Raw genomic sequence first — 13,171 nt, forward strand, 5'->3', positions numbered from 1 at the left:
ATCGCTTACCAAAGGAAAAGTATGATATACGTTTGATACCTCATGTGAAAACTGTATATATAGTCCTATCAATCTAGTGAAAATATGGGCCCAACATCAAACTAATTGCAACACAAATTCATTTTTCATGAATCCAACATTTACAAAATATTTCTTGTAAAAAAAATCTTAAGAAATCAAATAAGCGGAAAGCATAATTGTTGCTCAACTAGCTAAGGGAATTACTAAAGAAAAGGGGTATAACTCTGTAAATTAATCCAATGTTTCCCCGAAGTAATTAGGAGAAAATTCTTGTTTTCTCAGAAGTTATAATCTGATTCAATCTTTTTTTTGATACAATTTAAAAGATCATTATTTCACATAGATGATATAAATTTGAAATGGTTATTCTAAATTTAATTTCATAATTTTTGTTAATTTTTAAATATTAGCATTTATAACTCATAGTGAATACATTAAAAAAAGAATAAAAATAAATGTCTCCTAGATTAATATTTTAATTATTTTATTTAGTATATAAATGGACTTTTGCGAGAAGCACTGACTTTTACAGTCGACGTCTTTCTTTGACATTTAAACCTGCCTTATGTACGGAGGTACGGAATCGATAATAGACAAGAAAACCTTAATAGTGGTTATAGGTACATGTATAGTGTAAGGGGCACTTACATGATTTACCGGTATGCAATCGACGCAAGAGATGATGGGCTGGGGGGAGGCGAATTACATAACTTAATTTACCTTATTTGTAAGGGATTGTATCTCCTTTCAATATCATTTTCTAAAGGAATCAAATAAAGAAGAATAAACATTCTGGAAGGAAAACTAAGCAAGAGTTGGTCAATGTGGGAAGGGAGGGGGTTGAGGGTAGGGTGGTTGCCGTTCCCTTCCTAGACAGCTTAATATGTATTTTGAAACAACCCATTATTTACCATTTAATTAACTGTTTAGCTTAATATTTATATCACAAGAGTTTTCGTATATTGTCCTAGTGTAAAAGTAAGCCGTCGATTGTAAAAGTCAGCGCTTCTCGCAAAAGTCCAATTATAGTAATTAGAATAATAAAAACATTTAGAGACTAAACATGACATGTTTGATAACCTACACTATTTTGAGACAAGGAAATGCAACGTCATTCTGACCTAAATATCTGTAAACAATTTTCTTCGAGTATAAAAAGGTTTTACTGCATTTATGAACGTAATCAATACACAGATTAGTTCACTTCTTCTTTCTTGAAGATTAAAAAATGCATCATGCAAAATTTACTTAATTGACAAGAGTTACGTACCGCCTTACCTATTTTATTTAATTTTCATAGAAATTTTATGTTCCCCCATATAATGATTTCCTCTCATCCAGTTTTGTTAGATTTTTATTACATTTATTTTTTGCGTTCTAGAGTTTACTTAGAAGAAAGTGTGTTGCAATTAGTGTGCTGTTTAATGATAAAATGACCGGACTCATATATACATGTAACAATGATTGACAAAATGTTCTTATCTGCAGATATAACTATTGCTACAATGCAATCTTATTCATATAAGAATTTTGATTTGAGTTTTAAATCAGCCATTTTTCTTTGGAACAATCGGTCGAACTCTTCATTCTGTGCTACGGTAAAATGGTTTTTCCAGTCTCCAACCTCACCTAAATGGGGAAAACACACACGTTTATAATTTTCATCAAAATAAAGGTAAGGAAAAGTTGATTTCAATCGTCAATTATTAGCTAAACGTATATCATGATGTTATTTTTGCAGAACAGACTTATCAAGTGGCGGCATTTGTTAAAAAATAGTTTTCTGTAAGCTCTAGAATTGTTTGTCATGAAAATGGTGCGAAGTACATTGTACCTATCATTAAATTTCTTTCCTACCGGGCACCTCTTAATAAGCCTTATTTTTATTGTCACTATAATTTGTCCAAATGTTAAAACCCATGATATACATATTTGTCAATCATTAGCTTGTCAAAAGTCATGCACTTGCTTTTCTAATCTACTTAAACTAAATATTGAAGATATATTGCTTAGGATCAACTCTAGTTAAATTTCCCTCAGGCGTTTATTAATATATGGTCTCCGCAATGCAATTATACATCTAAACTTGCCTTTTCTATAGTGGCTCATTTTAGATTCTGTCTTCTTGACTGTGTAATGAGCTTTTTTTAAATTATCAAATCCACATTTGTGAGCAATGCTTTCTAACAAGGTGTCTGTACATTTCACTTCCAAAAATTTCGCCAACAAGCGAATTTCTTCGACTGGTTTCTGTAAAAAAGGAATAAAGAATTAGCTGCAATAATGTAGCCCTCTCAATATTATTAAGAAAAAGGAGGGGGACGGCTAAAGCTCCATAAGATCTCCGTCATGGCGCAAATGTGGGAGTTAATTCGCTACCGCTCGGAGTTTTAGCTCAAATTGGTCATCTGAGTAATCTCAGGTGACCAATTGCTATCTGTTTTCGTCCGTCGTCATGCGTTAACATTCGCACATTTTCAGCTTCTTCAATTCTCTTAAACCGCTCAACCATATTAGGCATATAACATCTATGGGTGAAGGGGAACAAAAATTGTGAATTTCATGGTCCCTGCCCCACTGAAGCCTGAGGGGTGGGGCGAATTGCCAATTTAAGAGATCCTGTTTAACAACGATGTGGATATCTTTAGATACAGGTTAATAATTAACTTCGATGTACATCATTTTAAAGAAAGGCAAATTAAATATCAAATTCTTTTTTATTTATCTATGTTTTTTATTTTGTCATAAAGACACATACTGAAAGGCAGATTGAATATTCTATGGAAGCAACCGTTGGTTTCATGATTGAAATTAAAACAAAAGGCTGGAAAGAACTATGTTTCAAAGGCCCACAATATATATATATATATATATATATATATATATATATATATATATATATATATATATATATATATATATATGTATATACACAAACTATGTATATTTACCTGAAGATTGGGGTTTTTTTGTATTTTGTTTAATATTTAACGTCTCTTTGAGAATTTTTCCACTCGTATTGCGACGCCAATACTTGCCAGTGAAGGATTGCAAATTTAGACCGGTACTTGGTACTGTGGCCTTTGGGCAGTGAGGGAACTTTTTCGTGTCAACACATACTGCGAGCCCGACCTCGATTAATTAATGTACTATCTTATCCGAAGACCGGTCTCCACGTCACACAGTGGATTCGAACTCACTTGAACTTTCTCCGCGATACTAGAGCAAACACTCTCCCCACAGAGGATTCGTAAATAAATTTAAATGTGCATAACAAAATTTCGACAGTACATGTACGTTAATAAGATTTTTTTTTGAAGGGTTTGAAAAATTCTGAATATTGTTTGATAAAATGTTAAGCATCTAACGGATAGTAATGTTTTTAATATCGTCAAAACATCAGGAAAATTAACATTTAACTGAGCTTGACAAAGATTGTTAAATTTGATTGGGTAATCAGCTATCCCATATTCCTTACATAAGTCGGTTTTAAAAATTGGGCTCATGGCCGAGTGCTTTGTCACAATTTTTTTTATTTCCCCGGTAATCGGTTGGTATTATGACACTACATGTGTACCATAATAAATTAGATATTTTCTGCATAAAACTGATCAATAACAATACAGTGTCTTCAATAATTTGAGTTAATAATGACAAAATAAAATTGAGTCAAAGAACTCGTAGCTTTTAAAAATGAAAGACGTATAACTCTTCGACAAGACTTGTTTCTATATGTACACTTTCATGCATTTTAACTTTTTTTTAAAAGCCATTTTTGTTTTCAAAAAGGAAAGCGCGGATAGGCCTAGGAAAATCTCCTGAAACAATGATCTTCTTTGTAAGGAATTAAAATTCATTTATATTCTTAAGTCATTTGCATTTTTAATCATTTATACATAAGGTGTATATCAAAAAAGTGCTTTTAAAAAGTGCTTTAGTATTGATATCAGAAGGATGCTAAATATTGCAGATTTTGTCATTCCTCGCAATCTTTTAGCGTATAAATTGCCCTTGAAAGAATCTATATATTATAAAATATGGAAAAAACGAAGCGTATTCAAGCTCAAAGTCCATTCAAAAGATTTACAAATCAGGAGCAGAGCAAACACGGACTTCTAAAACATCAGAGGTGGGAAAAGGTGCCATGGAGGAGTGAGCATCACCTGCCGACCGATCACACCTGCTGTGTGCTCCTTGTTATGATTGGGGGAAAATGCAAAAATCTGAAGACAATTCAGTGTGTAAAAATGACCTAACAACAACCAAAAAAAAAAAAAAAAAAAAAAAAAAAAAATTGGTACTCAAGGGACTTCCGACAGGTTGTTGGAAGACCTGTTCTCCAAAAACTGCATGCCATTGGATATTGTCCGAAGTTGCTATTGATGTATTGCATTAAGAAAGGCTAATATTTCACTTAGTAAACTTTATTATAATAACTTTCATTGAACTTAAAATTGTTGTCTAAATAGCAAATTCTCATTTCTTATCTTTTTAGAATCCACAGATGTTAAACGACGATTTTAATGGAAACGCGATATTCTATTACATATCGCCTTTCCACAGAGTCAATTTTCTCTGTAGCCCCAGTATTATTGGAGTTTCAAATGCATCTTTAAATGCACCTTCTAAAGATAGACTGTTCGGGAAGTTATCAAGATAACTCATGTCAAAATCATTTAAAAATTATTCAAGCCTTCTTGATTCAAATTTATGAAGTTCGAACAAGGTCTGGTAATAGTTGCACTAGGTGCATTAGGGCTAAAACCCTTTTCCATAACATCGGCGTTATGATCTGAAATGGGCGCCGTACATTGACCAACATATGTCAATTTTTTTAACCAACTCATATAAACAAGAAATATACATGTATTACAGTATCGAGTCAAAACCTAGAGTAGATTTTTATGAATCAGTGTCGCAGACCGGTTTTTTAAGACGATTTCATGCTTGTATCAGACAAATATCTTTTAACACCTGACTGAATGACACCAGATTTTCCTCTCATATTACCCTTAGACCCAGTCTGCATTATATCCATGTTATCAGGGTTAATCTGGCAAAATTATCATCACCTTATTCCCCGAGCGATAATACATCGGCTCTGACATGTTGCTACATCCGTACATTTAATGTCAATACCTGTGGTACACCGGTAAAGGAAAATAAAATTACCCGTTTTACAAACTATCAGAACACGTTGTAATCGGTACCCCCCCCCCCATATATATATATATATATATATATATATATATATATATATATATATATATATATATATATATATATATATATATATATATATATATATATATATATATATATATATATATATATATATAAACCTCGTTATCTCTAACTCAATCGGTACGTGAAAAAACTTGGACATATCCTACTATTCGAGATATCTAGTGTAAAATAAAGAATAAGAGACTGGAACTTCGACATATCCATTGTATTCGAGACACCAGTGTTCGAGATACCGAGTTCAACTGTATATGTATAGACATTTTTGGCCCCCTTTTTTCATCTATTTATTTCAATTTGGAGATAAGAATTTTGTATACAGATGTATGAAGACCGGTCGATGACATATTGTCGGACATTTCTCTCAGAATACAACCTCACCGAAACATTTTTGCTTCAAATTCATTCCAACATGACTCATATATATATGTATCAAAATGTTTTGCACTAAATTCGTAGCTTCAATTTTAAAAAAATGTCAGCAAGAGCGAAATAGAAAGGGAAAAAAACCTACGCAATGAAACATAACTTTAATGTTGGGAAACTTGTACTCTAAATATAACATATATCTATTAGTTTAACCACTAAATAATTGCTTTCATTACACTACAGAGTCTGTCATTTCTGATTCATATCTGGATGTTTTACTGACTATAGATAGAAATGTAATGACCAACTATTAACTTAAAGCAATATGAGCTGCATTTTTGGGAATTTTTTCTTGCTGTTAAAATGTGTTATTATAAATTTGTATGTAATTTAAACATTAATGATTAATTAGACTAAAATAAAATATTAAACTGTTTTAGAAGAAAGACTTTCTTACAATTAATCAAATATATATTATTATATAAGAAATTAATATTGTACAGGACGACAATAAATGTTATTTTGCCTCAATCAAAGTTTATAAATAGTTTTTTCATCGCAAATATAAACAACAGAAGTTTATAAATGTTCTTTTTTCTGTCATTGAAAAAGTTAATTACAATTTTGCAACAAAAATTGTTTTAACTCATATTGCTTTAACTGTATGACAAACGAGATGATTTCAGCTTTACAATCGTCACCTTCATGTAGTGATATTCCAACCTCACCTGCAGATATGGTTTATGTCTCCCAACTGATTTGATATGCAAGAGCATGCTTTGAGAAGTATCAATTTTTAAACCGAATCAGACAAAACAGCGCACATGTACGTTACAAGAATTTCAACAGCCCTGTTTACCTTGACGTCAGCCGTTCGCAAATTCTACGTTCGTTATAATGACCTGTTTCTTTCCATATAAATTTTACTTACATTTGACATAGAAGTGAATATTTCAAAATATAGACATGTAATGGTGACTCATTACTTTGTAATGTGAGAATGTGAAAATTTGTAATGTGAAAGTGAGAATGGGTATATCATTTTGCATGTGAAGTATGTTCCATTGGACTTCTATAAATCGTCCTCTCAAAAAAAAAAATGAACAAGATTCATTCCATTAATCAAAAATGTTATATTAAGCTAAAAATTTCTTGCAGTTATTGGAATTGATCAATAGAGATCACATAATAATAAGAGTAACAGAACATTTCAGTGCAAACATTGAAGTCTTCTGACGTCATAACGTTATAGTGTCATATTCTGAAGAAAACTGTCTTTATTTGTGGTTTGAGATAATGTAAAGAAAATTGAATTGAATTAAAAAGAGGATGTGGACCTGTTTCCAGAAAGTCATCAGATATAGGGATAGGGCCGATTTTGGTACTTGCGTACCTTGTTTTTTTTTCTATGTGTGTATGTCTGCAAATATGTATTAATAAAAAACGTCAACAGAAGTTCAAGTGAATACTTGGGCAACCCCCCCCCCCCCCAAAAAAAAACAAACAAACAAACAAAAGAAAAAAAAACTATAGTTATCATTGAAATTCAATCAAATACCTACTAATTTTAAATCCTCGTAATAAGTCACATGAATATTTTCATCGTCTCTATTAAAGCTCCTCTCGTATCCAAGCCAGCCTCCATATGATACGTCTGTAAAAAAGGATATATTTTAAAAAATCGAGTAATTTTAATATCGAAAAGGTAGACAAAACCTTAAAATTTGACTTACTTTGTCCAATAACCGAGTTTTCAAAAAACGTATTCCATTCCAATTCGATTCCAAAATTCTTTTGAAAGTAATAGAAGGACACGAACATATCTTTTGGATTTCTGATTACATGTATCACTTTCCTCTTGTTTTCTACATGAGATCTTGGAAGCCATCTATACGGCAAGTGTGTGTTAAGAATGCGTGGTGATGGCATTTTTTCCAGCTCACAAAAATCGTCCACAAATTCGAGAAATGCTGTTTCTTTTGTTTTTTGTGTGTAGTCATCTTGCTGTTTAAGTAGCATAGATGTAATTTCCCAGACCCAGTGGGTACCTACAATGGTAAACAAAATTCTGGTAAATTTATACTGTTAATGATAAAAATTTTGTCGAACAAAAATTTAAAAAAAAAAAAAAAAATAGAAAACTGGTCGCAATAGCCCACTGGTTTGGCGCTTGCTTCATGATTGGATTTTCCTGGTTTGTTTCTCGTTTGTCAAACCTAAGCATTTAACATATAAAGTAAGTGACTATTTACTCGCCAAGTACCCTGCATAATCAGTAAAAGTCACTGATCCTCAGGTGATACCTTAAAACAGAGGTAACGGTGGATTTTTGAACCATAAAAACCTTTTCACTGTAACAGTTATGCATAGATAAAACTTTCTGTCACTTCACCTAAAGCAGGTCAACACATAAGTGATTGATTGATTGTATGTTGTTTTAGGTTCCGTTCGAGAATTTTTCACTCATATAGAGACGTTACCATATACCTGTGAAGGGCTTCAAATTTTGACCTTTACTCGACAGTCAGTACACACACACACACACACACACACACACACACACACACACACACACACACACACACATATATATATATATATATATATATATATATATATATATATATATATATATATATATTTCCATTTCGTTTTGTTTTTTCGGTGATAACTCTTTGAAAGTTAGGAGAGTTGAATTCTTGATCATTCCACTCGAATGCAAATTTCGCCAAGCGAAAGGTCAGGAGCTATAAGAAGGCCTAATATGCATGTAATTCTTGTGCGGCGGTCTTTTCGTCTGATTCTAAGGAGGCCTAATATGCATGTAAATCTCGTGCGGCTGTCTTTGTGTTTGACGTCAGTGGGCGGGGACTATTGAAATTGACATGTGAGGCCTCGTGTAATTTAAATCTATTAGTCTACATTTTTAAAATCTAAATTTACAATTTTATTTCACAGTGAAATGGAAATATAAGGAATCACTGTTTAGTTAGTAGAGTATGCCAGGGACATCAACGATAGTTGGAAACGTGGGATAATTTATGCATAACTTCGCCCGTTATGCAAATTATCCCACGTTTCCAACTATCGTTGATGCCCTGGCATACTCTACTAACTAGACAGTGATTCCTTATCGTTGATGCCCTGGCATACTCTACTTACTAGACAGTGATTCCTTAAATATATATATATATATATATATATATATATATATATATATATATATATATATATATATATATATATATATACACAGCTGTATATATATTCGATATAAAGTTTCTACAACTTGGAACTGAAAGAACAGGGTACGAATTTCACATTATTTAGTTACAGTAATAACGCAAATAGTAAGAAAGAACTGTCATACACTGCAATTGCCCTTTGGACTAAGTGAAAATATTCAATAGATTTAAGCTCTCTCGGTTTTACAAATGCCTCTATAAAGCTGACTATTTGTATTCAGAAATAAATTTGATAGTATCATTCAGATGACCGTTGAACCCTAATAAGGACTGTACTAACCTGATCGAGGGAAAGCTGCAATTATCACGTCATTGGGGCGGCCTTCCAAATTTCTGATGGCGTTTAATCGGCCCTCGACGTCTTCTTTTAGCGGCTTCATTTCTGGTAGCTCCATTCCATCGAAAAAAATACCCCTCGTCTTGTTTTCTCCCATAGTGAAAGTACACAGTTGAGTTATTTGTAACGTAAACTTCCTTTTATCAAAATAGGTCGTGTGCATTGTTTACGTACCGGCCTTTATCTGTAATCCGATCGTATTTTGTTCCCATTAATTTATACAATGTACAAAAATTTCTCGATTAAACACAGCACCCCTACCTGATAAACATTTAACCTTTTTCTCTTAATTAAGTTCATTTAACACATACTTTATGAAGTGCTTTATTTGCTTTTTTTTAGTATATAGTAGTGATAGTTGCTATTCACTTAATTAACAATGCTACCTGTGTCGCCAACTTCTATTACTCTTCCTAATTTTAGATGCTGTTTTAATGACGTTTACAGATCTCTTTATCACTTTCATTCTATTCAGTATTTCAGATGACATTTGTAACAATCTGCATTCATCAGGAAGATTCTCATAATTCTCAGAATTGTCGGTTATAAGTAAGTTTTTACCTTTCTCAGTAAGATTATTTAGTTTGATTGATTGTTGTTTTACGTCCCATTCGAGAATTTTCACTCAGAGACGTCACCATATACCGGAGGTGCTGGCACGAAAAAGATCCCCCACTGCTCAATGGCCGTAAGTGCCGAGTATAGGACAAAATTTGCAGCTCTCCACCGGCAAGTGGTGGCGTCTCCAGATGAGTGAAAAATTCTCGATAGGGACCTTAAACAATATACAAACAAACAAAACAAACCATATACCGATGAAGGGCTTCAAATTTAGACCTATATTCAGCACTAGAGGCCATTGAGCACTGAGGGTTCTTTATTGTGTCAAGGCCTACCTCATGGGACCTCGGTTTTTAAGGTCTCATCCAGAGGACACGTCACTTTCACTTCTAATGCCCGGCGCATGGCGAAGGAACAGTTACGACTTATGTTTATGTCCTAAGATAAATGCGGTGTGGCAAAGGAAAACGGAACCCATGCTTCCCGCTCACGAATCGAACGCTCTATCAGAAGGCTACCGTGGCCGGTGATTATTAGTTTGAAAATCAAGTCAGATAAAGTGTTTAAGAGACAACTGTAATGGAGCAACCATGGTTCATTAATTTGAAAATCATACCAGATAAAGCGAGTAAGAGACAATACAATTGTATAGGAGCAGAACAATGGCAGGAGTTGTTTAAAGAAAACCATAATAGCAACCGATCGCAGGATAACAAGCAAAAAATATTAACATTTTAATTAAATTTATTTAACGATAGTAAATCATAATGTATTGTTAACAAAAACACCATAAACACATACATTCTCACGTGAAGAAATAATGTTTAGTAAGTACTGGAGTCGTTGATAATTTATTTTAAAAAAAAATAATTTTTACGAAACTAAGTCCTAAAAGTTCAAACCAAGATTCCCCCGATAAAGCATCATTTATTTCATTACATATAAATTTGGGGCAAAAGTCATGGTTTTATGTACTTTAAGACTTGTGTAACGACAAGCCGTGCTATATTCAACAGATTTGACGCATTAAAATTCTAAGAACCAAATGTCAATTTCTTCAAGACAGGTATCAAAGAATTTTCATATTCATTGAAAACTTTTAATATACATTCTTAATAAATAAGATAATAAGCAAGACATTTCTTTAATGTCTTACACTAAGGATTTAAATTAAGACAGGTAACAAACGAGTAGCATGATGACTTTGTAATAAATCTAAGATTAAAATGAAATAAATCAAAACTATCAATGAATAATAGTAAGGTAATGACAAGAGAAGGTTCTACTCTTTAGATGATAAGATCTAGAAAAATAATACCGTAAAGGACTGTGTTTCCTACAAGGTTCAAATCCTACTGGAAAACAAACAGTACTCAATTAAATTTAAATACAATAAAAGAATAAAAATAAAACCATCATATAAACACATCTCACTCATGTATGCAACATAAGATTAATATCCGGCCATAAATAGAGCGTTTAACATTTATTCTATCACATCTTCTCAATATATATATATATATATATATATATATATATATATATATATATATATATATATATATATATATATCATAATATCAAGTTTATGTTGATACAAAGAATCAAATCGGCTGCAAAAATGCACTTTGACTGCATCATATTTTTTTTTTGAAAGAAAAAATATCTTACACACATTAAATGTAGCATTAAAAACAATTTCTTCCAACTATTCATTCCCTCATAATTCTTGATTTGTAATCAATTTCAAAATTACCATGAGCCCCTTTTGCACCACTGTCCAGTAGGACATGCCAGTCAATGAAAATTACAGACTCCATGGGAAATTATGAGCCCCTTTCACCACCCAACTTCTTTACATTTGAAAATTCATGGAAAAAAATTCTTGTTTTCAATGCATTTTTAAAAAGTCTGTTTTTATCATACACATCCTGGGGCTTTTTAATTAAAATTTACAAACTTAATACAAACATTTCTTACAACATTGCTCTATTGAACAAAAAAATCCTTCCCACATTTTACTTTCTAAAATAAAAAAAAGGGTCTTCCTTTCCGACTCAGCTTTTCTACTTTATTCTTGAACCAGACCACTGATAGAGGAAATAGAAGACTGTGTCTGTGTTTTCTTGAAAAATACTCTCTGTTGTTACATCTCATTCTACATTACTTCCCCACACGAAGGCACTGAATAGTCTTTTGTAGAACAGAGCTTTTCCCCCACTAGATGATGCACAATCAACCAAAAAATGCAACCTACAGTGTGTAAAATGCACTATTATATATTTGTTATATAATACAGGGATTTTGCATCCCTGATATGAACACAGGCACGCGCCCTGTATTGCATACAATGCTTTATTAGATTTTAAAGAAAAAGATCATAAATATGCACGAAACATTCTTCAATGATTTTATGTGAACTCGCATATTAAGTATTTTAAATATATGATAAATAGAATACTACATACTGAAGTCCATATCATATGTCATATCAGCCCTCGGGCCCCATATCATAATACCATAATATGGGGTCACTCGGGCTGATATGACATATGAATGATATGGATTTTAGTGTGTATTATTATATAGTCTATAAATAGTCCCTATATAATCTATACAAACGCAAACAGTTCAAAATACTACATATTCACTGGATTTGAAGCCGAATTCACCGGAGGGTCAGTGCGCGTGCAGTGGCATTGTGACGTCACAATCAATACCTAAAACAACGTTGAAAACAATGGTTGCAACGGCCGGAGCCAGCTGTATATGCTGTATATCTGAGCGGGAAAACTTCTAGGCAAAGAGCTGGTTCACTTTGTGCATAAAATGGCCCTGTCCTAATATCAATTAATTGACTATCACCCTCTGTCCCATTTCATGTATCAAAATAAAGTAGAGACTTAGTGCTTTCATTTCCTATAACAAAATTTCTTTTTGAGAATCCAGGTATTGGAAAACAGGCTTTGAAAAAATGCAATGTTCTTGAATTTTGCAAAAAAAAATGCGTATTTGACTTCCTTTAGCAAAGAATTAAAATATGAGCACAGCCCACGATCCAAAAATTAAAATATGTTTTGTGATCTTCAGAAACAGATCTTTCATTATGCAATTGCATATTTTGGATCAGAGGTTGTGCTCTATATGAGATATTAAAAGAAAACGTCAACTTTTGGCCATTTTAAAGGGAATTTACTGGATATGGGGAAAATGACGCATTTTATGACGTCATAATGCATTGACTAGAGAGAAAATTACGTCATGTTCAATAGATACACGGTCACCAAGAGTCCAAGTTATAAATACTGCATTTTCAACCAAAACTGAGCAGTTTCGATTTTTCAGAAATTCTCAGGGCCAAAAAAGGCCCTAAGTGGCTCTTGCTCTTTCTTGA

At 32.6% G+C, this 13,171-nt stretch overlaps 1 protein-coding gene across 2 annotated transcripts; it reads right to left on the bottom strand.

Annotated features, from left to right (window-relative positions):
• Positions 1-388: 388 nt before the first annotated feature.
• LOC133178965 (sulfotransferase 1B1-like) lies at positions 389-9,299 on the bottom strand. Of its 2 annotated transcripts, none has more exons than XM_061313635.1 (5): positions 9,160-9,299; positions 7,368-7,682; positions 7,197-7,288; positions 2,112-2,271; positions 389-1,650 (listed from the first exon to the last, which is right to left on the bottom strand). In XM_061313635.1, exons 1-5 carry the CDS (start codon positions 9,272-9,274, stop codon positions 1,535-1,537), a joined length of 798 nt encoding a protein of 265 aa, XP_061169619.1. In that variant the 5' UTR covers positions 9,275-9,299; the 3' UTR covers positions 389-1,534. The 2 variants fall into 2 exon arrangements, with proteins under 2 accessions (XP_061169619.1, XP_061169611.1); XM_061313627.1 differs by having other exon boundaries at positions 389-1,638; positions 2,100-2,271.
• Positions 9,300-13,171: the final 3,872 nt, after the last annotated feature.

The sequence above is a fragment of the Saccostrea echinata genome, unplaced genomic scaffold (assembly GCF_033153115.1).
Source record: "Saccostrea echinata isolate AGI-Se365-2 ecotype Australia unplaced genomic scaffold, CSIRO_AGI_Sech_v1 ptg000001l, whole genome shotgun sequence".
NCBI classification, from domain to species: Eukaryota; Metazoa; Mollusca; class Bivalvia; order Ostreida; family Ostreidae; genus Saccostrea; species Saccostrea echinata.

Bases quoted from the DNA above. Each gene is read 5' to 3' on its own strand.
- LOC133178965 (XM_061313635.1), bottom strand. From the start codon at position 9,274: ATGGAGCTACCAGAAATGAAGCCGCTAAAAGAAGACGTCGAGGGCCGA. The intron at 7,683-9,159 runs GTTAGTACAGTC...TTACCATTGTAG, and splicing joins TGCAGCTTTCCCTCGATCAG to GTACCCACTGGGTCTGGGAA. The intron at 2,272-7,196 runs GTAGGTATTTGA...CCTTTTTTACAG, and splicing joins ATTACGAGGATTTAAAATTA to AAACCAGTCGAAGAAATTCG.